This window comes from Sminthopsis crassicaudata, chromosome 1, assembly GCF_048593235.1.
Source record: "Sminthopsis crassicaudata isolate SCR6 chromosome 1, ASM4859323v1, whole genome shotgun sequence".
Lineage (NCBI taxonomy): Eukaryota > Metazoa > Chordata > Mammalia > Dasyuromorphia > Dasyuridae > Sminthopsis > Sminthopsis crassicaudata.
In genome coordinates this window covers 529431437-529458383 of record NC_133617.1, presented here as the reverse complement: position 1 = coordinate 529458383, position 26947 = coordinate 529431437, and the positions used below count along the sequence as shown (strand labels likewise).

Genomic DNA, 26947 nt, shown 5'->3' with positions numbered 1-26947 from the left:
TAGTTGCCACATTACTAAAACACAGATCTGATTAGGTCACCACTTTACCTCAGTAACTCCCTTTTTACCTTATAGATTTATTCATTCAGAAAATGGTTCCCAACTATATTTCTAATCTTATTTCAAATTATGCCTTTTTCACAATGTTTTCAATGTAAATGATCTGTTACTCATTCTCAAAATACAATTCATTTCTTCCCTTTGTGTCTTTACATGTCTGAAATGTATTCCCTCTTCACTTGTGTCTTGGAAAATCCCTAAATTCTTTAAAGGTAAAGATTAATTAGGTGATATCTTTTCCAAGCTTTTTCTCATTCACTAAGTTATCAATGTCCTTCCTGAAATAACTGTCTAGATTTCAAGTACATATTTTATCCACAGAAAAGAATATAAGCTCGTTGAGGGCATAAATCTTATTATTTTTATCTTCATATTTGGAGTACTACACATATAATTGGCAGGTAATAAGCATTGAGTAATTGAACTAAATAATCATTCTCACTGGGAACACTGCAAAACAAGATGACCAGTGACCAAGAAACCATCATTTTTCATTTCCTTTGGGCACATGAGGAAATAAATTCTTCCAGCTTCTTCGAAGTGAACTTATGAGTTATTTCAATAATACAGATAAAAAAAAAAATTAGTGTGAGACAGTAGAAGCTAGGGACTAATTCTATCTTTGTTCAAAGATCAAAACAATGACATCCATGAATGAATACCCTGAAAAGTCACAATCTGAACTCGGGAAGCTTAAAATGATTCTTACCTGAGGATGATTCCTCCAGACTTCAAACATGACTCTTAGAACATGTAACTTTCCCTCATCACTTTCTGCAAGTGTTTTGAAGACCTCATGAAACCTTATTGTAAAACAAAAACAGTAATTAACTTTAAGCATATTTTTAATGTTGCTCAAGCTATGTTGTACAACACAAGCAGATTTAAGAGGAGTACCAAAGCTCTTAACAAACATTGAATTTTCTTTTGTTTTACTAACTTAGAGAGATACTGGAGGATTTCATTAGAGGGAATACTATAAATGAAAATGGAAATATCTGTGTTTCTGAAATTACACATGCTTTAGAAAATAAATATGACTACTTAAAGTCCTAAAATTTAGTTTGTAAAACTGGATATAAACACTATTAAGCAACATCTATTTAGTACCTATAAGATTAACTATTCGTTTTAACTTCTGAAAGGACTTTCAAAGTAGAAGTGTCTAGAAATAGAAACCAAGGAAGAACTGAATTTCTGTTTTATTAGCAATTTCTGGCTTCTCTGACTTACTTTGGACTATTCTTATCTTAGCAGTTTTGAGAAGACCTTCCTTGTAAGGAAAAGATTCCAAGAATTTCTCAAAAGGTGTTTAGTATTCCCTTAATTTCCTATCCCTTCATTTAGTTAAATATATTAAAAAGTATATTATATAATTATTGGAAATTACAAACTAGTGAACCTTTAACTTATCAACTGAGTACTAATTTTTACTCCATGGACCGTAGGCCCCCCCTCCACCTCAACACTTTTTGTCACCAACTCAACAACAATATATAAGAAGAGTTAAAATAACATCCCCAACTAAAGCTACTTCAACTTACTTTGCAAGAGCACTGAAAGAATGGCTAAATGACTTGGAAGCGAGATGAAGCAGAGTCTGCACAAAGACTTCTATCTTCAGTGGGTTAAAACTGAATCCTTCATCTGAAAAATGTTTCACAGTGAAAAAAATCAAAATATTGTTTAAAAGGACTCATATTATCATAGGTCTGGAAAATTGGACTGGATCTCATTGGGAATATAGCCTGATTCATACACAAGAGGTATCTCATTATAACATATCCATATAACATTGTAATATAATATACAACAAGTATATTATAGCCTAGCAGTAGTCATCTAACCTCTGATGAACAGACCCCTAGAAGGGGAAATTATCCACTCTCATGGCAATGTTACTTTTAGAGAATTCAAACTGTTAGGGAGTTTTACCTGAATAAAGCCTAAATTGACCCTTCTATTTCCACCCATTGTTCCTAATTCAGTCCTCTTGGTCAAATAGAGTAAGAGATGTCTACCTCTAACAGTTCTAATTCTAGACCTCTCTGATTTCCCTAACTGATTTTCTAAAGACAAGGACTCAAGTTTTTCACCACTCTGGGAGAGTCCTCTCCTCACTCACCAGAAAATTATGGTCCTTAAAAGTTGTGATGCCCAGGACTGAAAACAATACTACAGATAAAATCTGTCAAAGGTCAGAGTTCAGTGGCACTATCACCTCCTTGTTCAAAGAAATTTTACCTTTTAAGCAGTTCAAGGTGGCATTTCCTTCACCACCTCATATTTGCTGATTCATATTGGGCTTTCACTCAACTGAAACTATCAGATATTTTTCAGAACGTGTTATCCAACAATGTCTTTGACACTGCATTTGTGAAGCTTATTTTGTTGTTGTACTCACATACAGGACATTACAGATATTCAAATACTTAGATGGATCTGTGATCACATGTACCTGAAAATTCCTTCCAAAAAGACACACACACAAACATACATGCATCCTCATTCATAAATTAGTTCATCTTGTGTGATTTGTGCAGATCTTCCTCAAAATCCCTCATAAAAGTCTGTCTCTAGAATTTCACTATGAGTGCTGCTTCATCTTAATCTAGTTGGTCCATTTGAGTGTAGACTATTCGTTATTCTGGGATTTCCCAGAAAGCAATGCATTGCAAGTCCAGAAAGGCTGGACCGCCTGTGACCTCTGGTTCATCCCTAAAACATCCCAGGGAATCTTGTATTCAACTTACCTGTCTAGGCCCTTTACTTTCATCTCGGCATTAGCCTTGTATACATTTCCTCTGGCTTTTGTCTTCACTTGAGAACCTTCTCCAAAGCTCCAGAGATTATTCATAGACCATAAACACTTCAAATTGCAAACTCTTACTCCTCCTGGGTTGAACTTTGGTTTGCTCCTACCTCTTGTGAAGTGGTCTTCACAGGAAACAATATTACCAACTGCTACAAAGCAGAGCATGTAGAGAGAGGCCTGAACAATCTAATGACTTCTCTCTATTAATGGGCTTCTTTGAAGTCACTGATAATCAACTTGAACTTATTCCTCTACAGTTAGCATTCCCCATCTTATCATTTTCTTCCAGAATCAATAATTCTAAATCTCTGGCTCACTGTACAACAGACCCTGTTAACTTTCCACTACCTATATATCCTTACTCTCACCCCTCTTAACTTAACTAAATGATCCTCACCAGTTCTACTCATCCCTTCCACTGTGCTCTCTGAACTTCCTGTTCCATAGGTAACAAATTTGCTTTAATCTCAACCCTTTCCTTTCTCACTACCTCTATCAACTTGTAAAATCAATGAGACATAGCATTCTTGGTCACCTTTTCTAATACTGGTTGCATTTTCCTTTATATATCCCTGACATCAGATAATAATGGGGTATTTACAACACGCCTTGGTTCCTACTGGCTCTTTATCAACCACCATCACTAAGAAATCTCTTTTCCTTTGAGGTTCTCATAATCCATTACTCATTTCTCAAAACCCATAACTCTGTTACACTCAGAAATGGTCATACTCTTATCTTGCCATCAACCACAAAAACACTAATTCCTTGTTCATGAAATCTAAAATTCTTTTCTCTGCTTATAATATTTTATCATTCCATTTTCCCTTATGACCCTAACATTATTTTCATCCTCACCATAACCTCTAAATCCTCTATTCATTCAATTCTATACTATTATTCTCTATAATTTTATACTACATATATAAAACACATACATATACATTATATGTGTATATACATACATGTAATATACATGTATCTATATGCGCTATGCTATATATGTGTACATATATTATACTAAAATGTTATAATATAGAATTCTATATATTATCCCTTATGAACAGACAAATTTCAAATGAAGAAATTAATGACATTTCTAGTCATATGAAAAAAATGCAAATTAGGGAAATGCAAATTAAGACAACTCTGAGGTACCACTTCATACCTCTCAGATTGGCTAGTATGACAGAAAAGATAATGATAAATGTTGGAGCAATCATGGGAAAACTGGGACACTTAATGAATTGTTGGTAGAATTGTGAGCTGATCTAATCCAATCATCCTGGAAAACAATTTGGAACTATGTCCAAAGGGCCATCAAACTGTGCATACCCTTTGATGCAGCAGTGTTTTTACTGAGTCTGTATCCCAAAGAGATAAAGGGAAAAGGACCAATGTTGCAAAAATATTTGTAGTAGCCCTTTTCTGTAGAAGGCAGTACGTGATGGGAATAATTCAGAGTTGGAATTTGTCAGGGAATAACTAATAAAAGGAAAAGGGATAAGGTTGTTTCTCTATTGCCTACAAACTTATCCATGTCTTTCTCAACTGAAAAACAAAAACAAAACAAAAAAAATTATCTGATAAGCACATCAATGCTAAGTATTGTTCTGCTTTTCTTCATTTTGTGGCTAACCTTAAATAAGTTTATAATTCTATAATTAATGTCTGTTTCTTTTCATTTCATGCTCCTCTGCAGTCTAGCTTTGGATTTCATCATTCAAATGAAACTCCTCTTTTCAACCTTACCAATGATCACTTAATCACCAAATCTCATGGCCTTTTCTTGATCTTCATCCTTCTCTTGACCTCTCTGCAGATTTTGAAATTATCATTTACACTTGTCTCCTTGATATTCATCTCTCTCTATTTTTGTGACAATTCTCTCTTCTAGTTTTCTTCTTAATTGCTCACCACTCCTCAGTCTTCTTTGCTAGATATTCACTTAGGTTACATTCTCTAAATTTGGGTTTCCCCCAAGGCTTTATCCTAGACTCTCTTTTCTTTCTATTGTATACTATTTTACCTAATAGTCTCAATAACTCTCATGGATTTAATGATCATGTCATGCAAATCAATTTTTAGCTAAACCTCCAGATATCTGCTGGATACTGTGAACTAAATAACTTTTAGACAGGTTAAAAGTCAACATGTCAGAAAATGACCTCATTCCTTTTCCCCTCAAATCTTTATCTCTTCCTAACTTTCCTGTTACTGGTGAAGGCAACATCATCCTCTCAATTGTCCAGGCTCACAAACCCACCAAACATCATCCTTAAATCCCTATTTTTTCTTAGGCTACTATACCTCCTTTTTCTAAGTTCTAGTGATTCTATCTAAACAGTATTTCTAATATATGCTTCCTTTTCTCTACTTACACTGTCACCATTCTGGTGGCATCTGCCTCACATCCAGACAGTTACAAATTGTATTCTAACTGGTATCAAGGTTCTCCTCACAAAGTCCATCCTCTATTAAGCTGCAAAAATGATCTTTTTAATGTACAGGTATAATTACGTCATCTCCCTCTCAATAAACTTTAGGGACTCCCTATCATCAAATATAAAATCCTGTTTCACTTTAAAAGCTTTATAAAACCTGGCTCCTTTTTACCTTTTCAGTCTTTTTACTACTTTAATCTTATTGCCTAACTTTAGGCATTTACATATAAACACTTGAAATTTTACTACTAGTTCCTTTTCTAAACTTTATTTTCTATGAATTGCTGAGTTTCTATGATCTACTGCAGAGAGAATCCTTAGCTTAAGAGCCAAATTCTTTTTATAGTTCTTTTCATTTGATTTGGCAAATACATTATTTCCACCTTTTATCAGGCAAACTCCATGTGAATATTTTAAGCAATGACCTAGAAATCTAAATCCTTTTTCACGCTTTACCTTCTTGTCCAGCCATTCACTTTTTCTCTTCCATTCTTCTTACATAAAGTAGTCAACAATAAAAATAAAACAACCTATACCTCTATTATCTTTAGTTTTTTTATTCAGACTTCATAATCATTGGCAATATGTTTTAGGTTCTTTCTGACATACATGCCACAGGTCTCCAGGAGAAAGTATAACCCATTTTTGTAAAGCTTGAGATGTTCTCTGTTATGTCCTGGATGTGTGCCCCAGAGAAACCTCTGTTGTTATCAGATCAAAAAATAGCTGTCTAAATACTCCTAAGAAGTGCATCTCAACTTCTATTGGATGACCTGTATTGAAGGATTCCTTAACTGATTATAAAGACCCTCATATATGACTTTGTATATTAATTACAAAGCTGTCTTTTTTTGTTCCCCTTTTCTCCTGTGTAACATTCTTCCATTCTAGTCTCTAACTCAGATCTCTTTTTTTTTTTTTTTTTTTAAACCCACTGAGGCCTTACTTCTAGAACTTGAAACAAGGATTTTTACAAGGTGGGTAAGTCAGTGGAATTGAGAAAGACAATGGTTATCTAGTTTAGCATGGTGTTTAATAGTTCTCTAAGTTCAGTATGATTGATTTAATCTTATAGGAAATAACAGTTTCCTAGTGACATAATGATTGGTTTATACTTAGAATAGAACATATAAACCAGGGGGGAAGCAGAGACAGATTCATTCCATCTTCATCAGCCTTGTGGTAGCTGGCCTCCTGCACTTCCCTCACTGAGACCAAGGCCTGTCAGAGCCAGAGACAGACTCAGAAACACCTTTAAGAAAGCTAGCCCAGGCCCCGGGCAACGAAACTAGAATCTGAAGGAGATAATAAAGGATTTGGACTTTAACACCTGGCTATTCTTGTGGTGATTACTGAACTGAAATGAAGGCTGCTCCAAGACCTCTAAAAACCCACCAAGAACCTTATATTTAACAACATGGACGCATAGGAAAGCAATCATTGAGCCCTTCAATTTGTCTTCCAGGAAGGACATGAAATACGACACTGCAAATCACTGAACAACTTCTCCTTCTCACCAAATTGGTTGAGAATTTCAGTGCCCCCCACCCTCTTTTTAAAAAACTATTTGTAGATATTTAGACCTCAAGCCTAAGCACGTGATTAAAACTTTTACAATCATCATCTCTTAATAACTTGGCAAATTAATTCAACTTCCTTCCTTTTCTCAGTCTCAAACTACCAACCTTCTATTTTCACCAATTTGCCTCACCAATCTATCAGTTTATCAGTGGATTATTTCACTAACTTTATCTCACCACATTCTGTTTTTTTAACTACCTTCTCTTTTTGAACCCTTTAGGTTCTCCTCCCTTCTCCTACTTGATCCTCTTAAATTGTCCTGTTCTTGCTTCTTTCAATAGAAAGAAATCTGGAAATAGAATATGGACTAGTATCTGAGCTTTGAAATTACTCTCCAAATTTTCCTCCATTTCTCCCCAAATTTCTCCTTCCCATATTCAATATCTGATCTACATAACTAATCCAAATTAGGTTTAAGTCCTTCTCTTTTCTCCAGATCCTTCTATAATCTTCTCCCAAGGTATTCAGAAGTATCATCTCTTTACAAAGTCTTAGAGATTGATTGATACTTCAACAAGAATTCAATTTAAGTGGCCTGCCCCACATTTAAAAAAAAAATCATTAAAGTTCTTAAAATAGGTTAAGATTATATTCTATGACAAGATGATCATTTCATTTAAATCGACAATTATACAAATCTTTATTCTAAGAATGAAACTGACTCATAAGCACAATTATTAGATTTCAGCACACTGACGACCCAAATTTTTCAAAACTATCCATTTCTTAATAGGCTCAACTTTCACAAGAGCCTCTCTCTTCACTCTTTGTTCCTTCATCCAACTGAAGATAAATGATAGCAAAAGGCTACAATGTGACATATTTACAATAGTATCTTTTGACAATGTTTAAAAAACATAAAATGCTGCTATCCCTACCTTTTCACTGGCTAAAAGTCCAATATTGCAAAGAAACAAATAGAAGGTAAAGCAAGGACTAAAAGAATTTTTGATTTTCAGATCTAAGAGCATAACTTGAATACACTGTAAGAGGAATGGTATACGCCCTCTATTTATGCTATGTAGTCAGGCTGTTCTGTTCTACAATCTCATTCCAGGAACATCTCATTTCCTTACCATCATCATCGTCTTGATTAGGATTTGGGACGTCTTTCAAAATGCTGAAGATTTCGTCATTACTTGCCTTACTTTTAAAGGCAACAGCTAAACAGAGGGCTACAGAATGTCCTGGAAGAGAATCTAAAACACAAGAGAAGAAAATCATAAAGTTGAAAAAACTGATTAAAAAATAGCTAAATAACTAAAATCAAACCCAGCAACTCTTTTCTAAGCTATCTATTCATTCAGCAAGCATTTATTAAGTAATAGGAGGGAAAGAAAAACCTGTTAACTAAAAACAAAAAATTATTAAGAAAATTATACTATTAATAATTTTGTTTTTAATGGCAGAGACAGAGCTAGACAGGGTACCATGTGTGTATAGAACAGCAAGTAGTCTGGCTTAGGCACAAAATATATGAGGTGTATTTATGAACTCAGCCTGGTATGACAAGTTGTAGCCAGACTGCAATGCTCTATAGTATGGTCATTAAAGAGTTCCTAAGGTTTGGCTGAGGCTTCCAAAACACGTTTCTCTGAGTGCCTATATGTCACCTATGCTTTTTTAAATCTGGTTGCTGTACAATGAAAATGCTGCTGAACAAATACTTTATTGATATTTGTGTCAAACAGTGGCCTTCTCTAGTGCAGGGTAGGGAGGGGAAGAAGGAAATAGTTCAGAATTTAAAATGTAAAAAACAAAAACAAAAACAAACAAACAAAGAAAATTAAATTAAAAACAAAAAAAGGATTCTAAGGAATAGAAGAAGGCAATGTGTTTCCACAAACAAAATATGTAATACTAATTTAGAAAAAAAGCAAAAAAGCTTATATTTATAATGAACCAAGCACACACTTAATTTCTTTCTTTAAATGATCATGTTTTTCTAATAAAACAGAGCCTAAGCAAAAGTTTTCATTTTAAAAATAAAATAAAATAAAAAAAAATAAAATTAAAGTTTTTACATATAAGCAATATTCTTAAGGAGGAAAGTAATATGGTAAAAGTTTGAATTAATTTTTGAATTTAATTTTGAATAAGAGGGAGGCTTAGAAATAACACAAGAATCAGGGAATAATCTCTGAACTATACAATAGTGTGGCACAAGGGAAAAAAATTTTGACTCAGTAGTTGCTTGAATATGGGGTACAAGGCAGAGTTAAACCAGAGCATCCAATCCTGAGGTCCCAAAAGAATGGTACTACCAATGGCAGAAATAGGAATGAGAGGAGGAAATAAAATGCTCCATTTTAAACATGCTGAGTTTGAGGTAAAGGAAGTAAACATCTAAGTAGACTAGAAGAGCTACAAATATAATATGAATTTAGGCAAGATCAAGGCTAAAATTTTAGATTTCAAAATCACTACTTTAGAAACACTGCCTTAAGTCATGATGTAAAACTGGAGTGTAAATTTAGTGCCAGGCTGAGGAACAGAAGTCAAAGAAGGCAAATCAATCAGAAAGCTAGATGGAGGAAGATTATAATCTGAAAAGAAGCCAAGGGAACAAAGAATTTTAAGAAGGGATATTTAGCATTCTCATATTCAGTCCAACTAAATCATAAATGAAGTATCCATATTTCCTTTCACACAATTCTTTGATTACATCATTTCTTCCTTTTGTTTTTCACAGCTCCTCATGATGCATCTTACATGCATCTCCATTGCTCTCTGTGTAATATTAATTTTTCAGTCCAATTCACTGTCTGTTGCCTACTCACCACTTCTTGAAAAAGATAATATTACATCACAATCATAAATCTCAACTTGTTCAGCCAGCCATTTCTCAATTGAAAAAATGCTTCTTTAATGTCATTTCCTGTGAAATTCTGATTTCTGATGTGAAATAATCTGATAGTGCCAAGGACTTTGGTGTCAAAAGCTTTCTTTTCTGGGTCTTCAGTGATTGTATTATCTGCAAGAAGAACTTCCAGGCTGCATTTCCATGAGGGTTTATTCCTATAATGGTGTTTGAGAGCCCTGGACCAGAAGAACCAATATTCCCAGTGCTCTTAGATTCAGCATCCTATTTCTACCAGTCTCTGAAAGGAATCGGTGGTGAGGGTAATCGTAATTGGTGGGGTGATTTGATTGATTTGCCTGCTCAGCACTTGGTCGGCAATTGGTAGGGTTGGCTAGCCCCTTCTTCACAGGAACTGCTTCCCCAGAAGATGGCTGTGATTGCTAGTTTAAGAGGAATGGTGGTCTAAATGCCTTTTAATAGCTTTGTTGCAAAAATTATAATATGTTGGTTAATTTTCCACATAAAATTATAATCAGTGTCAATGTCATTTCTGTTGTCTACATTCCATCTTAAAATTTTCATTACTTGTTCATGTTGATCAGGATTAAGTTGTTTTAATTAGATATCTCTTTTCCTTATCATTGTTATTCCTTTCTCTCTCTCTTTACTAAATCCGATCTTAGTTCTTCAGTTAATCATCTGCAAACAACTGACTCAGGGGTAAGTTTTTACATCAGTGATTGTTTGGATGACATAAATGGACTTTTTTGGTGGTATTATATTGGTGCTTGTGATGTTCAGCGCCTATCAACTTTTTAAAAATAAAAAACAACCATTATTCAAGTTATAAAGGATGTGGTTTCTGTGTACAAGAAGATAGCCTCTCTCCTTCCTCCATGCTTCTCCATATACTTCCTTAAAGATGCTAAAAATCCATAAACTTTTAAAATAAAAAGAATCAATACCATGGAAACATTACTATTAACACTACAACTAATAGACATAGATACTTTATAAACCAGTCAAGAAGACACATTTCACAAGGGAAAAAAATGCCTTTATGAAAGCTGGTTAATACACTAAGAGTATGACATCCTCAAATTTAAAAAAAGGGAGAAAAAATCTTCAAGTTGAAAGAGGGCAATTTCCATATTTGGTTTCTCTGTCTGTTATAATTAACATAAAATTGGGCATATAATGTAACTTCATTTAAATGGGAGCATTACTTACTGCTACTTTCATCTCCATACTTGTAAATGCATGTTGGATTTGCAGGACACAGAGGAGCAAAAGCTGGAGGAACAATATCTAATATGCGCTGATGATATGAAAGCCTATAACACAAATATTTTAATTTCAGAACATTTACTATATAAATAATTAAAACAATGAGACTGGCTACATGATCTTTAAGGTCCCTTCCAGCTCTAAAACTACAAAATTCCACAGAAGACAACCTCAACCTCTTGGAATACATCTAATTCTGGGAAGAAATAAAGCTCAGGACCTTAAATGAGCTAGCCAAAAAGCAAGTGTATTAACTCAAAAACTTTAAAGGAGAAATCCATAAACCAACATTCATAATTTAGTGACAAATCTACATGCAAATTTACTAAACTTGGTCATAATTATTTCCCCTAAATCATTAAGAAAATGTTAAATGATGTTCAATACATTTTATTTAAGAAAACAAGGAAATTTATACATGATTTTAGAAAACAATCAAATGATAAAAGGAAAAAGCTTTAGTTATATGGGAAATTCACTCTTGTTGAACATATTCCCTAGAAGGCCAATCTACGTAAAAATTCACCACAAAAAAGAGTTAAAAGTAAACAGGGGATATTGTATCGAGCTGATATAATGATCCATTTATGAACATATTTCATAAATCAAAGTTTTAATTTGTCCTTGTATCATTTATTTACACTTAAGACTTTTAAAAGTAATTTTAAAAACTACTCAGTACCCTACATATATAATTTTTACCCATTTAGATTTTACAGCCAACATATTTTATTTCAAAACCATGGACTTCTGTGTTACACTAAAGGAATCTTTTCTAGATAGTTAAAGTTTAGTTGAGAAGTTTCTTGTGTATGTAGTAAGTATAATGTTGTCTCTCACATATAAAGACAATACTACTGACTCACTATCAATAGAACATGTTCTTTGAGTTGTTTTTCCAAAAATGGTGATGGTTTTGAGCTGACACATCCATACTCCCTTGCTTGTCCTCCCTTCTGACCAACAGACACACAAAATAAAAAAAATCAGGAATTTAACAGAATTCTCAATAAAACTTTATGTTATAAATGCTGGTCACAATACTTAACATGATAGAATTTCAGAGCTGGAAGGGATTCTAAAGGTCATCTAGTCCAATCTACTTATTTTATAGATGACCCCTATGGAAGTTGTGACTTGTCCAACAAGGTCACATAGCTAGTTAATGTTCAAGTCAGATCTAGAATCTAAGTCTTTCCAGTACACCCCTCTGCCTATTAAACCCATCTTTCAGGCTGATTATAAGTCACATATGCACAGAGCAAGACAATCACGACATTAATAGTATACAAAAAGAGGCGAGAGAAAACCAACAAACTACTCACCGCATACATTTCTCTAGTACTTCTCTTACAAATTTGGGCTTGGGATTTTCAAAATCCTGGGTAAGACAATCTGACCTAATTAAAAAATATAAAATTTTAATAAAGTTAAGCAAAACTCCACATTTCTACCTAGTTTAGACTCATTACTAATCAGGTTAACTTTAGGTAAAATACATTCAAATAAACTATTTTAGAGGACTGTTTCTGTACTATGTTCTCATATTTAACTTTAAATTTTGCTATGAAGAGACTCAAGAAAAGTGTCTGAAGTATACTTACCAATCTTCCCAACTCCAACGAAACTGGAAGTTACTTAGGTGATGGGAAAACCAATTAATGAACCTTTGAAACAAGAAAGAAACATGGTCAACATTCTTAGAAATAACATGTGACACTAAAATAACATATTAGACAGGTAAAATTCTGATAAAAAAGCTTCTCTATATAGCCAAACCCCTTTCACCTAATCACAATCTCTACTGTACCTAATTTTTTCCATAGAAGAATCTACATAAGTCCTTCTGTTCCCTCAAGAAATATTTAAATCTCACTATTACTATCTTCTTATAGAAAGTACTAGCTAAGTCCCTTACTGTATAGTTTATGAATATTTTAAGGTAGTGTTTTATTTGGCTTGAATGATAATTACATATTTTTTTACTAAATAAAAATAGATATTGTCATATATTTGCATTTCCCTATTATTTTTATATTCGCTTCTTCTTTTTTTTTTTTAAAAGGATTTCTGCCTGAGTAGTAAATATTGGAAAAAACCTAAATGTGCAATGGTTTAGAAAGGACACATTTAGAAGTGGCACAAATAAGTGAAATAGAATAGTCTCTTTTTGAGTATGCAATTCATATTACATGTATTTATGCAAATGTATCTTCACATAAATGCCACAGTTTAATATTCTACCATAAAGTATATGGAACAAAATTTGAGAGAATCTGTTTAAATAGAAGCAATTACCTGTCTATACATGTAGTATTCATTGTATCCAAACGCATGTACAACATTTCAGTTGCCTGTGCAAGCTTGAATTCATAGATAAGGAAAACAAATAATTTTAAAGTTGTTTAAAAATTAAAAGGATTAGCGAAAAATAATTATCTTCTAGAAGTCTTTGAATGACACTGTGATCAGTTTAAAATTATGTTTTCTCCTTAAGACTGATTAACAACTAAGGGCAGACCTCTTTCATACTCCTCCTGTAAACACAGGGGCTGGATCTATGATTTTAATAGTACAGGAAATACCCAGAAGACCTCTGCTGAGGCTTTTAGACTCAAGAGCTGCCTTGGGCACTCAGAATTTTAGTGACTTGACCAATGTCACAGAAGTAGGTATCAGAGAAATGACCTGAACTTGGGTTTGAGGCCAGTTCAAGTTATATCTTTATCATCTGCAAATGATCATCAATTTGGGAAGGTCCATCACTCCATTAAATTAAAAAGGTATTTTTCAATATAACTGAAAAATGTGAAGACTATTTTACTCTTATTTCTTAAATAGTGTCTCACTGTTTAATACCAAAAGCAAATGATCACTTATAGGAAACACTGATGATCTTAAATTCTAAGTAAAGCCCTTTCAATAAACTTCAACATAAATTAAGAGAAAACACTTAGAATTTGTAAAACATTTTAACATGTGCTATTGCTGACTTAGAATTTTATCACAAGCTAAGAGAGTGAATAGTAAAAATCTGGCCAGTGCCTTCATTTTAAGGAAGCAAAGAGCAATGACTCAAAGTAGCCAGGACAGAAACCTTTTGAAAGTCTTTTTCCTTTAGTAATTAAAAATTTCATTCTACTTTGCTGTTCTTTAAAAAAAAAATGTTCAAAATAAACAATGAAAATTATCTGAATACTTATTTTAAAATTTTGATCTGAGAAAATGAAACGCTAACATACAGGAGCAAGAAAGCTTTAAAATTGGTCTAGTTCACTAAAAAAGTTTGCTTTCATTTTTAGATACTGATCATAGACAACAATCAAAATAAGATTTCAGAGGTGTTCATAGTTTTACTTGGTAGCTGTGGAAATACATAATCCTTCTTGAAATAAAGAAAAAAAGTCAAATGAAACAACAAACAAAAAGGATACAACTTGGGGCAAAGAGCCAGGTTGAAGCTTGCACAGTTCAATGAGAAGAGTTGTGTACATAACATCAATGTGAGGGGGTACAGGAAGCTGAAATAGCTCTGCAAAGATCACCTAGAAAATAATTTAAATGAATCAAAATCTAATTCAAAAATAAGTATGTAGACTTTCTACTTCTAGAAAGTTTCCAAAGTTCTAAGATCTTAAAAAAAAGTTCAAGCAAATATACATAAACAGTCATTTTTGAAAATACCTTCTCTCTCCCCTTGCCACAGTAAACTTTTTTTTTTTCATAGTAAACTTTGAGATCAGACAGGTAAATATGATCATTTGACTTATACCCAAGTAGAAATCCAAAGAAAAGAAACTGTAGTATAAGAGAAAAGAATTTGAAGTGAGAAGACTTAGGTTTGAATCTGATGTGAGCTAAGCAGCCATCTGAATTCTGTTTCTCAAGTTTCCTCATTTGTAAAATGAGGAGAATAATATTTATACTACATATCTTCACAGGATGATGACAATGTGCTTTCAAGTGCTATCTAAATCTATTAACTGCTAGAATCATGCATTTCCCACTAAAATATACACTCTTATCTAGCTTAAGACTTTCTAAGAATAGAAGAGCTTCTGGACTGGAACACTCAGGTTGAACTCTTGTTTAATTAAAATTTTATTCTTACTGTCAGATTACACTATTAAAGATATTATCCCTCTTAAAACATTTCAAAATTTCTTAACATGGACTGTCTTCCTTGCCTCAAGATATTTTTTCCCCTGAAAATTTGTTTTTTCATTTTCCTATACTAATCTTTATCACCAACAGTCCTTTATTTACCTTATTTTTCTCTAAAACTGACCGTCATCTCTTTAGTAATACTGTCTTTTAAAGGAAGATATTGCAGCAGTCTGATTAACTCTTAATAAGATAGGTTTATATCCTATTTTATTTTTAGAATGATTTCCACACCCATTCCTTGAAGATAAATAAAACTGATGAATTACTATTTATTTATTTACCACAATATACCATTCAAATGAGACTAATCATACATAAACAGAAAGTAGAGTGTAAAGACTAACTGTATTGATATATAGGTCTTTTAACCATTAAAAAACTAGTAAACATAGTAAGGACAGTTTATCTGCTTATGATGTAATTCTATAGATATTTAAATCACAAATAAATCTGAAGAACAGAAAAGGAGTGACTATTTTATATGTAATCTAAAAAGGAATTCAAAATTCTACTACAGCTGCTGGATCTTCAATCTCTTTTCTTTTTGTTAAGGTGGTTAATAAAAAGCACTGTTTAATACCAAAATTTTGGTATTACTCCTAATACTCCTCCATTTTCTCTGCTAGAATGCAATGTATGAAAAGTAGTAAGAAAAAGAGAAGTCAAAAGCTTCTTAGTAAAGAGTAGACAATATTCTGAATGTCAGAAAGAGATTATTAAAATTAGAAGATATTTCATATAAAATGCATACCTCAACAATATGATAATTCAAGGGGATCTTGTTCTTTCCTGGATAGCTCACTAGTTGTGCAGCACTATTTTAAGAAAGCACACAAGTTTATTAAAATACACAAAAACTATACAAATCTGAGAAACAAAGGTATTTCAAAATGGAAAATATGTCAAAGTATCCCCAGTTTGAAAAAATTACCAAGAACGTGACAGAGTTTTACTGAATATAAGCCCACAACAAAAATATCATTTAAATCTCTGGAAGATTAGGAAACTTATATGTATAAGATGAGCATGGATCAAATAAACAAATACAGTAGTCTAAATAGACTTTTTTTTTTTTTTTTTTTTTTTTTAAATAGAGCTCGATACATAATGTTGTATCTAGGACATACTATAACATATTCAACATGTATGGGATTGCCTGCCATCTAGGAAAGGGGGTAAAGGGAAGGAGGAGAAAATTCAGAACAGAAGTGAGTGCAAGGGATAATGTTGTAAAAAATTACCCATATATATGTACTGTCAAAAAAAAAAAAAAAAAAAAGTTATAATTATAAAATTAATACAAAATTTTTTTAAATAAATAAAATAAATAAGTAAAAATAAAAATAGAGTTTGAAAATATCAAGCAATTAATTTTTATTTTCCTTCTCAGTTTTTTTTTTCATTCTAGATCTGATTTTTCTTGTGCAGCACATATGTATACATATGTTGGATTTAATATATTTAACATGTATTAGACTACCTGCCATGTAGGGGAGGAGGTGGGGGGAAAGGGGAAAATTTGGAACAGAAGGTTTTACAAGGGTCAATGTTGAAAAATTACCCATGCATGTTTTGTAAATAAAAAGATAGAATTAAAAAAAGAAAATATGAAGCAATTAATTCCTCTTTTATGTATTCTTTTCACCTTATCCCTACCTACACTGAAAAAAAAAAAAAATCAATGGTCAAATCTTATGAAATACTTCATAGAAGTAATTCCTTTCCAAGGAGCTTCCAATTATAGAAGCATGGAAAAAAGAATGAAATCACTAGTGTTCTTATCTTCCTACAAAGTCCTACTTAAATAAACATTTGAGATAAAAATTTTTCTATTAAGAAACCGGCAGGAATATCCAGAAAATAAGGCCAAAAATCTATGTACATATCAACTAGCAAAAGGATTTAAGGAAAAAGGAAACAATGACAATTTGTCTCAAGTGAAATAGGGAGCTAAATGTAGTAAAGACAAACTTTTCTTTTAAATTCTCAATCTTTTGACTACTAGCCAGCTCTTACAAATGTCCATTTTTACTTCTATGACTTTATTTCTATTATATTTCCATTATAAAATTTATTTCTACATAGTTACAAGTTTATTTCAAAGTTTCTATAAAACATTGCTTTATAGGTTTTAGAAGGTCTATAAAGCTTATTTCTTACCATGTCTTCCTTTCTTTCCAGTGGGATTTAATGATGAAGTGAAGATGCTCTTCTATTACAAATCTCTCCACCGAATGACTGCCAGGCATAACAGGACCCTAAAATAAAATTAAGATGATCAAACCTCTAGAAAAATATTTTCATACTAAAAGTTCTATGGTGTTAAAATAGGTCATTTTAGGAAGCTTTACTTTCTACTTGTTTCCACTATACAAATCAGAGCCCAGTTCATATCTACTAAGGTTTTGTAAAGATTCTCCTATATCCCACTTTCTTCAATGAACATAAACTAAAAGTCCATTATGACAATGAATTTATTCTAAGTCTTACTTTTCAAGTGTGAAAAAATGTATAGAAACTTAAACTTCAGAAACTAGCAGTATATAACAAAAAACTAAATTCTAGTTTCCCAATGCATTAACATTCACATGTTTTAACAAAAATATTCACCATTGGTTATCTGATCAAACAAAATAAAATTTCTTTAAATGTAAAGCAGACCTCTATATAAATGTTTTACTGAGTATTGAAAAATTACCCATGCATGTTTTGTAAATAAAAAGATAGAATTAAAAAAAGAAAATATGAAGCAATTAATTCCTCTTTTATGTATTCTTTTCACCTTATCCCTACCTACACTGAAAAAAAAAAAAAAAAAAATCAATGGTCAAATCTTATGAAATACTTCGTAGAAGTAATTCCTTTCCAAGGAATTGGTAAAAATTCTGAATGGATAATTATTATTATTGGAGGGATTAGGAATAATGTGAGACTGACAATTAGCTAATCTGTTGGAGAAAAGAATCAAAATATCCTGCCATGCTAGATCTAAGTTTTCACTAATTACTTCCCCCTAATCAATAATGTTATAACAACTTGACAAAGGGCAAAGTAAAGTCTTGCCTAACAATGAAAATGATGTATTTTTTTTTTTTTAATGATAAGCAACAGAAAAGCTTAATTTTTAAAAAATACTGAATCCGATTTCTGGAAGAGAAATCGGATTCTTCTTGTTAATATAAGATTCAAAATACTTCACTTCCTCTTTACCTTGACTAACTTGTATAAAATATGAACTTCCTCAGGATAGTTTAAGAATTCATTTCTATTTAAAGAAACTCCCTCTGCCAGCACAATCTAATTCCCTCTCTTGGAGGTGTTTGGATAGAGAGGTAGAAGGACTTGTCCATGGTCACACAGCCAGCATGCACTTTAAGAAGCAATTCTTCCACATTTTGAAGCTTCCTATTGATCAGAGTACATTTCTTTTCCTGAACTTGATGGATGTGCTGTTGCATAATATATAGACTTGTTCTTTCTAAAAGCAAATAAGGAACTTTACACAGAACTCAAATAGACCAGTGATATGACATGTCTCGTTTCATAAACTGCTGTGAGTTATGATGTGTCACAAACCTCAGGATCATCTGTGTAATCAAACATCCTAAAGATGACCCTTGGCATTGGGTATACCGAGTCTTCCGTGTGAGGTGGTGGAGTAAAAGGAGGCAGGTTGTGCTGCAAGGCTTCACAGAGGATGCTGTCAAAAGCAAGGTATGGTCTCAGGATGTGCCGTTCCTGCCAGCGATCTTTTTTTAATTTCTGAATCTGAGCCCAAAGGCAATCTAAATACTAAAAATAGAAGATGATTTTAAAATAAATTCAAGATAATTCCAATTAACATTAAAAAGAAAGATAAAACAAAACAAATATTACAGAATTACGAATAGACAGGGCTTCAAGGAAGAGATTTGAAAACACACCCCACCCCATTCCTTTGGAGAGGTGAAAGGAAGGTCCATGGATGTGGTACACTGAACATATTTTAAAGATGTTTTCAAAGGATCATCAGTTTTGTTGGAGTTTTTTCCCCTCTTTTTCTTTAAAAAATGCTATTTGTAATATGGCATGGCTTTCTCGGGGTAGAAGAAAAAGAGGGATATTAGTAAAACTAGTGATTGATAAAAAGAATTTTTTTAACCCCAAAAGATAGCAAATAAATAAATAAATAAATAAATAAATAAATAATTCACTTTGAAAAAATTACCCCAGGGTCATTATTAATATTTTGATATTAATACTTTTACATGATTTCTTATACTTGATTCAATTTTAATACGCACATTGAAATTTAAATTATAATGCACATTCTCTTATGCATGAATTGCTAGACAGTAAAATGTTCATTTCAGATTAGATAAGAACATATGAGTCTGTCTATAATTAGGCTGAATCCTGAGGGAGTATACAGATACAGAACATACCATTCTAGCCATCAAAGAACTTAGCTTCTTTCAGAAACAAAAGACATACAGGAAACACTAAGAAAACTACATGAGGAAATATATGATGTATTCATGAAAGTAGTAGAGGTTGAGATGGAGAGTAACAATAATGCCTCATATTTCTACTATGTTTTATAGTTTATATAAAGTACTTTAACATGAACTATTAATGCTATCTCATTCGACCCTCATATTGACCCCAGAAGGCAGACAAAATAGTTCTTGACCTCATATTATGAAGATCCAGGAGACCAAAAAAGCCGAGTGGCCCAAGGTCACCCAGCTACACCACAGCTGGGACTAAAAGTCAGGTCTTTTGAATACAAGCCCAGTGTTATTTCCACTAGACACTAAGCCATATTGCCTCAAGGCCTTGCCTTGTTTAAAGTACATTTTAATTTAGTGGAGAGAAATAAAAAACAATGAAAATATATGGAGGTGGGAATGGACAGGACATCTATTGGCAAGAAGGAAAGCAGTTTGGCTTAGTGACAGAATCTGAAACAATAGGGAAAAATTGTACTAGGAAGCAAAATGGAGCCTGGACATTGAACAAAAAGACAATAACAAGCCTTCAGCATAAGATTGGTTTCTAACAGCTACCTGCCCACATTTGAATCACTTAATGATGCTTCTCTCATCATGTGTAAAATGCATGAATAGAACAAGATGTTCTTTAAGGTTCCTTTCGGTACTAAGGACCTATGATTTCACAACATCCTCTTCTGTAAATGATGGATTGAAATCAATGAGCATGAGATCCTTTCTAACTTTAAAATACTCAGGGGGATTCAAAGAGATGGCAAAGTATAATTGTAGTCTATCACCTAGCTTATACTTTGAAACCATATCATTTTGATAAGCTTACTAGAGCTTGGTATGGTCAAAGCCTTTGAGAATTCTGTAACCAATGGATAAAACCTATACAAGGCAGAGATCTTAAATGGAAACATGTCATAGGAGGTGGTCTGGGATTTCACTGAGGTGGGAGTTCCCTACAATAACAAAAATTTAAATTTAAGCCAAAAGTTTCTGAGTTGGTCTAAAGGAGATACTAATCTTTATTATCCAATTTTAATCTAATAATTTAATCATGTATTATCTAATTTTGTTTTACAACAATCCTGAGAGGCACAATAATTCCCATTTTATAGATGAGAAAAGAGGATCAAAGACAGGATTCAAAACAAGTCATCTTGAATCCAAGACAGTATTCTATCTAATATATCTTGTTAAAGGCTGCCTGGTTGAAAAGAACCTTAGAGATCAATCCCATTTTATTTTATAAATGGCTCAAAGCTTCAGTGACTTGCCAAAAAAAAATCATAAAGTGGCAAAGGGGACACTAGAACCAAATTTTGAATCTTATCATAGCCCTTTTTCCAACACACCAATTTCAGCTGACTATTCTTTTATTAAAAAGTGAAAAAGATTAAATTTACCTCTTCTTGTGGATGTGGTTTATCAGCAGTCCACACTTGTAACAATGGAACATGAGTTTTTTGACGTCTTCTAAAAATACAAACAAAAAAATGGATAATTATAAAATTAACTCATTACTGTCAATATCAATAAAGAAATATCTTCCACAAGACTCTTGTGTTTCTAATATATTAATCCTAGTGGAGTGGACCAAACCTTGGTAAAAGGTAAACTATCAATTATAATTAATCCACACCTGCTAGTACCAAAAAATATTAAATAAGGAATTTAAGAACATTCTTCTGTTATCTTTTTTTTTTTTTTTTTTTGAGGCTGGGGTTAAGTGACTTGCCCAGGATCACACAGCTAGGAAGTGTTACGTGTCTGAGACCAGATTTGAACTCGGGTCCTCCTGAATTCAAGGCTGGTGCTCTATCCACTATGCCACCTAGCTGCCCCCATTCTTCTGTTATCATAAAAACTATGAATATTTTAAGTTTATTAGCAATCATGCTATTCAATAGCCAACTAACCACACACAGAATTTAATGTCAAAATTAAATAAAATAAAAAATTAAATCTCAAATCCTCTGAAGGTTCAGTATAATTTTTATTATTCTTTCCAATATAAAGTACCTCAGAATAGACAAACTAGTATAAGTTTCATTTGGCTTGGACCAGGTACTCTGGGAGAGATGTCCCTCAGAGGGAAAAGGAAAATTTCTCTACCCTCACTTTCATATATGTCAAGCTTACTCCTGTCTAAGATCAAGTTGGTCCCAAGTCTCTAGCATTTATTTAATATTATTCCTACTATAAGTACCCACAGGGAAGGAAAACTTTTCATTAGCTAAAAGCTCCCAGAATATCAAGGCTAGAGGTTCATCCCAAGGTTACAAATCCAGTGTTCTTCAGATTATGTCTTAATTATTTTTGCACTGCCTAAAAAGCTCTTGTACATACTTGATACTCATTATACCATGGTGTTTCATGCTTCCCAAATTCTTCTCAATCTTTCTACCCCAATCACCAGCCCAAGAGGAAGTAGAGAATTCAGAATAACACAAATAATTCACTTTGTTCCTCCCTATTATAGTCCATGAAACTAATGCTATATATAGTTTAAAATAAAAATGGGAAAGCCAAACTCATAATAAATTTTTTTTTTAAGACAATCTAATTTCAGATTTCAAGTCTAAGATTTCAGATTATAATTTAGAGATCTCTCTAAGGAATTAAGTCAGTCATTGATGCTTCAATGAGGACTATAAGACATGATATAACCTTAAGAAAGTGATCTTTAAAAATCACTGCAACAAGGACCAGAAACATGGTTTCTTCTACTACCCTGAGCTATACTTTGTTATGACTTTGAGTAATTCATTTCATATTTCTGGGTCTGAATATGTGTGAAAAAAGGCTGGACTAGGTGAACTATAATATATAATTTAATTTAATATTCTGTGATCCTGTGGAAGATGTGTGAAGTTAAAAAAAAGCAGAGTTTTTAAAAAGATGCTTAGAAAAAAATGAAAATTCCCAATTAAAACAACCTTCCTAGTATTAGTAAAGCACTTTCAAAATAAGTACAAAGACAACTCTTTATCTACTTAATGCTTTTTTAAAAACTGAATCCCTACTTTTGAGAAACAAAACAAGTTGTAAAATAAAAGGATGATAAATTAAAATATCAGTATATTACACCAGGAAATTATAAACAAACCCCAAAACAACAAAAATGCACAATAAAACCTAAAACAAAAACCTTTCTCCTTAACAACAAAGACTAATGTGCGCTATATTCTTACTTAAGATAGCTTTCAACAGTGGAAAAAATGCGATCCATCTCTGCATCTTTTTTTTCATATAACTCTTTTCCAACCCAGGGCAAAGATGACAGAAATGCAAACACATACCAATCACGTCGTACCTACAGTAAAGAAGGAAAAAAAAAAAAAAAACGTTTCAGAGTATACTTCTAAAATCTCCTTTAGAAGATAATGTGGTCAAAAATAGAGAATTTTTGGAAACACCAATTGTGCATTTTTGATTTCTCATTTAAATCAAGGTTTTAAAATCCATAAAGGTTTCTCAACTTCATTTAAAAAATTTATTATGTGCCAGATGACAGGAGACAAAGACAACAAAACAGTTGCTGCTCTCAAAGAGCTAACACAGTACTTGGAGAAAACAATAAGTACAAAAATAAGAAAATATAAGTTACTTTTCTATATAGTAACATATTATTACTTAAGATTCCCATTCCAGCTCAAATCCACTTCTTATGACTCCAATTCCAACACTTTACATATCACATCACTATGGTTTTTTTTGTAAGAAGGAAATAAGAATATAAAGAAAGTATTATAATGTTAAAGTATTAAATATTCCTCTTACCTGAGGTACATCTTCTTCCTGAGTTACACTTACAAAATTTTCAAACATAGCTACCATTGATGGAGCAGCTATTACATGACAATTCACAAGATCTGATAAAAAATGGACCTATTAGGCAAAAAATATACATGTATATATTATCAAATAATAACAATATAATCAGAAAGATTAAACACTATGATCTCATTGGGTTTGTCTGGAATATGTAGTAGTTCAATATGAAAAAGACTATAAACATAATAAATTCTGTTAATATTAAAAAAAAACCATGATTATATCAACAGATGCTCAAAAGGATTTTTGACAAAATTAGCATTTGTCTCTATTAAAAACCTTATAAAATATAACATACCTTTTTCTTACTATAGCAAATACACTATTTAAATCCAATCAACATTACATATATAAGAAAAGGTGGAAGCCTTTAAAATCAGTAAAGATGCCTTATGACTATTGCCATTTAAATTGGTGCTAGAAACATTATCTGTAATAAATAAAGATAAGAGAAACTGAAGGCATCAGCATAAACAAGGAGCACTTTTGCAGATTATGTGATTTACTTAGAAAACACTAGGCAAAAAGAAATTGAAGCATTAAGTTCAACAAAATTATAGCATATAATAGTATATAAGTATCAGCAACTGACAAAATCAAGCAGTAAGATCTAAAAAAATTAAATTTCATTCAAAATAATTATAGAGGTTCTAAAATATTTGTGAATCTGTATTTCAAGATGCACCCAGTAATTCTATGAATCCAACTGTAAAACATTTCAGGGATAAAGACAGACCTAAATAATCAGGGAACTATTAACTGCTTATGGATAGGTGAAGCCAATATAATAAAAATTATAATATCTAATATTTCTCCAGAGTTCTGGCCCATTACACAGCATGTTAGATGCAGAACTTCTAGAGGAATATTTGAACAAATGGTAATATGAGAAATTAGAAAAAATACTGGATTTGAAGTCCAAATCCAAAGTGGTTCTGCCAAGTTAACCACATATGTAATCATGAGCAAATTACTTAAATACCCTGGATCTAAATTCCTTCACTTGCAAAATAATGGGGTTGGATCAAAACAAAAACAAAAAGCCACCAAAGGTCCTTTCTAGCTATGTATCAGAGCCTCAAATAGGAAGAGAGCACATGGACAAGTAGTAATCTGCAAGATGGAGAATTGACACATAGATGTGATCTTAGATCCATCAGAATAATTTCCCATTAAAAAGATTAGATTTTTCCAGAAAGCTTAAGGAAAAGCAGAGGCTTGCAATATTTTCAATATAATTTCAATTATAAGAAAGAATCTCTTCTCTACAATTACTTAGAAATCTTATTACTTTAAAGAGAAGATTCTTGGTATATGAAAGTAATGGAATATTATTGTTCTAAAAATATTGATGAACAAGCTGATTTTAGAAAGGCCTGGAAAAATTTACATGAACTGATGCTGAGCGAAACAAGCAGAACCAGAAATTTATTGTACATAATAACAGCAAGAATGTGAGATGATCAACTATGAAAAACTTGGTTTTCTTCTCAGTGGTTCAGTGATTCAAAGCAACCCCAACAGATTTTGGATAGAAAATGCTATATGCGCGTCCAGAAATAGAACTAAGGAGATTGGATGTAAATCAACACATGCTATGTTCACTTCTTTTTTCTGTTTTTTTTTTTTTAATCCCTCCCATAGTTTTTCCCTTTTGCTTTGATTTTTCTCTCCCAAAATGATTCATAAAGCAATGTGTATTAAAAAAACAAACACATACATTTTTTAAAAAGAAAAGATTTTCAATTTGTTTAGAGAACTATTATAATGCCCCCAGGAGAAAGTTATTCACTTACAATTGTAAAGGGAATTATTTAACCACAGTAAATGTGAGGTTTAATGTGAAATGAAAGATTATAAGTCAAAAAAGAAAATTTAAAAACAAAACAAAACACTTCAGCCTTTTTACTTTACCAATACAAACTCTGAAAAATAGAACCAAACCAAACCCACTTACCAAAATCACAGCTTCATCATAGTTGTTTGCTTTCAAAGATTCTTTAAGTTGACGAATCATGGCTTCCACAAATTCTCCACCAAAATTGTAATTTCGGGCATTAAGTAGTCCAACTAATGTTGTATACACCGTCAATTTCAAAGGAAACAGACGAGCACTGAGATAAAAATCAAATACACATTCTTATTCATGGTCTGACATACATAAAATGTAAAAAATTGTTTTAAAAAAATTCTTTGAAAATAACTTGGCTTATAAAGTTTTTATACTTTATACTAAAAAATATTATGATTTTGTTTTTAATAAAAATACTCCATATTTACAAGTACATTATAAAAAGATAATTACAATGTTTTAAAAACATTTTATAGTATAATTATTGATATTATTAATTCATATATTTATTATGTAATAATACATGTTATGTATGCAACATAACAATATTCAAAACTATACATTCTTTGTATACATACACTGTACAAAGAATTCTTAGAATCTTGCTCTTGTAGTTGGGAAGATCAGCTTCCAAAACACCAGCTAAGCCTTCTAGGTTGCTTTCCAATGAGAAAGTACTCTAAAGGGAAATCAAATTAAACTTATGTTAAGAAAGATGGCATCATTCCTTAACCATGCCCATAGTTACCCACCTCCCTAAAAAAAAAAAAAAAAAAAAAAAAAAAAAAAAAAAAGATACCATCTTATATCTCTTCTAAGTTGGTCATTATACTATCATGATATTCAATTCAACTCTTTTGTTGCTATCATTATTTCCATTTATATGTTTTCCTGATTCTACTCAACTTTTTATCAATTTGTATGTCTTCCCATATGTCTGACTTTATAATACTTAACAATCATGTACCACAGCTTATTTAGGCACATCCAGTTCTTGGCTACTATAAATAGCATTATTATAAAAACCTGAGTATATATAGAGACTTTCTCTTTAACACTGATATTCTTCAATGTATGACTAGCACTGAAATATGGATTAAAGGGTATGGATAATTTTAAGCACTGCTTTTCATATAATTCCATTTAGCAAATAAAGTTAATTATTTCTTCATGATGAAACATTTTTCAAGGTAAAGAGCAGCAGGACAGGCTTTGTACAGAATAAATGTAAAAAAACCAAAACAAAACAATAAAAAAACAGCCCTTGTTCTTTATCAACATATGAATTAATGGAACTACAGACAACAATAGAGAGGCAATAAAATGAAGTACAGAAAGACAATAATCTGGCAGGAAATCTTGGTTTGGACATTTATGAGTAGTATAATTTTAGAAAAGATTTAACTGACTTTCTTAATTATGCAATATAACAAATTCAAAATCTGTTACCCTAAGTTCCTCATTCTTGATTGCTTATATTTGTCTCTGTCTCTACAATGACTTTCATATCCATTTCATCCTTTCTACTTCAACTGTCCCCACCTCAATGTAGGCTTTTATTACCACTAGCCTTGAATACAGAATATCTAACTTATTTCTTAAATTCCAGTTTTCCACATT

The 26947-nt window shown here is 32.1% G+C and overlaps 1 protein-coding gene across 2 annotated transcripts in view; it reads right to left on the bottom strand.

The window, feature by feature from the left end:
• Positions 1 to 26947, bottom strand: part of NCBP1 (nuclear cap binding protein subunit 1) — a 44588-nt gene that overhangs the window by 7578 nt on the left and 10063 nt on the right. The window contains exons 3-18 of one of the 2 annotated variants that reach the window (XM_074281825.1): positions 25906 to 26006; positions 25433 to 25589; positions 23422 to 23529; positions 22833 to 22954; positions 21045 to 21114; positions 18734 to 18949; positions 17318 to 17415; positions 15909 to 15972; positions 14425 to 14535; positions 13289 to 13353; positions 12595 to 12657; positions 12316 to 12390; positions 10934 to 11037; positions 7977 to 8099; positions 1605 to 1707; positions 770 to 863 (exon numbers count right to left, since the gene is read on the bottom strand). In XM_074281825.1, the coding sequence (XP_074137926.1) occupies positions 770 to 863; positions 1605 to 1707; positions 7977 to 8099; positions 10934 to 11037; positions 12316 to 12390; positions 12595 to 12657; positions 13289 to 13353; positions 14425 to 14535; positions 15909 to 15972; positions 17318 to 17415; positions 18734 to 18949; positions 21045 to 21114; positions 22833 to 22954; positions 23422 to 23529; positions 25433 to 25589; positions 25906 to 26006 (1674 nt within the window). Of the gene's footprint in view, positions 1 to 769; positions 864 to 1604; positions 1708 to 7976; positions 8100 to 10933; positions 11038 to 12315; positions 12391 to 12594; positions 12658 to 13288; positions 13354 to 14424; positions 14536 to 15908; positions 15973 to 17317; positions 17416 to 18733; positions 18950 to 21044; positions 21115 to 22832; positions 22955 to 23421; positions 23530 to 25432; positions 25590 to 25905; positions 26084 to 26947 lie in introns of both variants that reach the window. The other variant, XM_074281826.1, reaches the window with a different exon arrangement.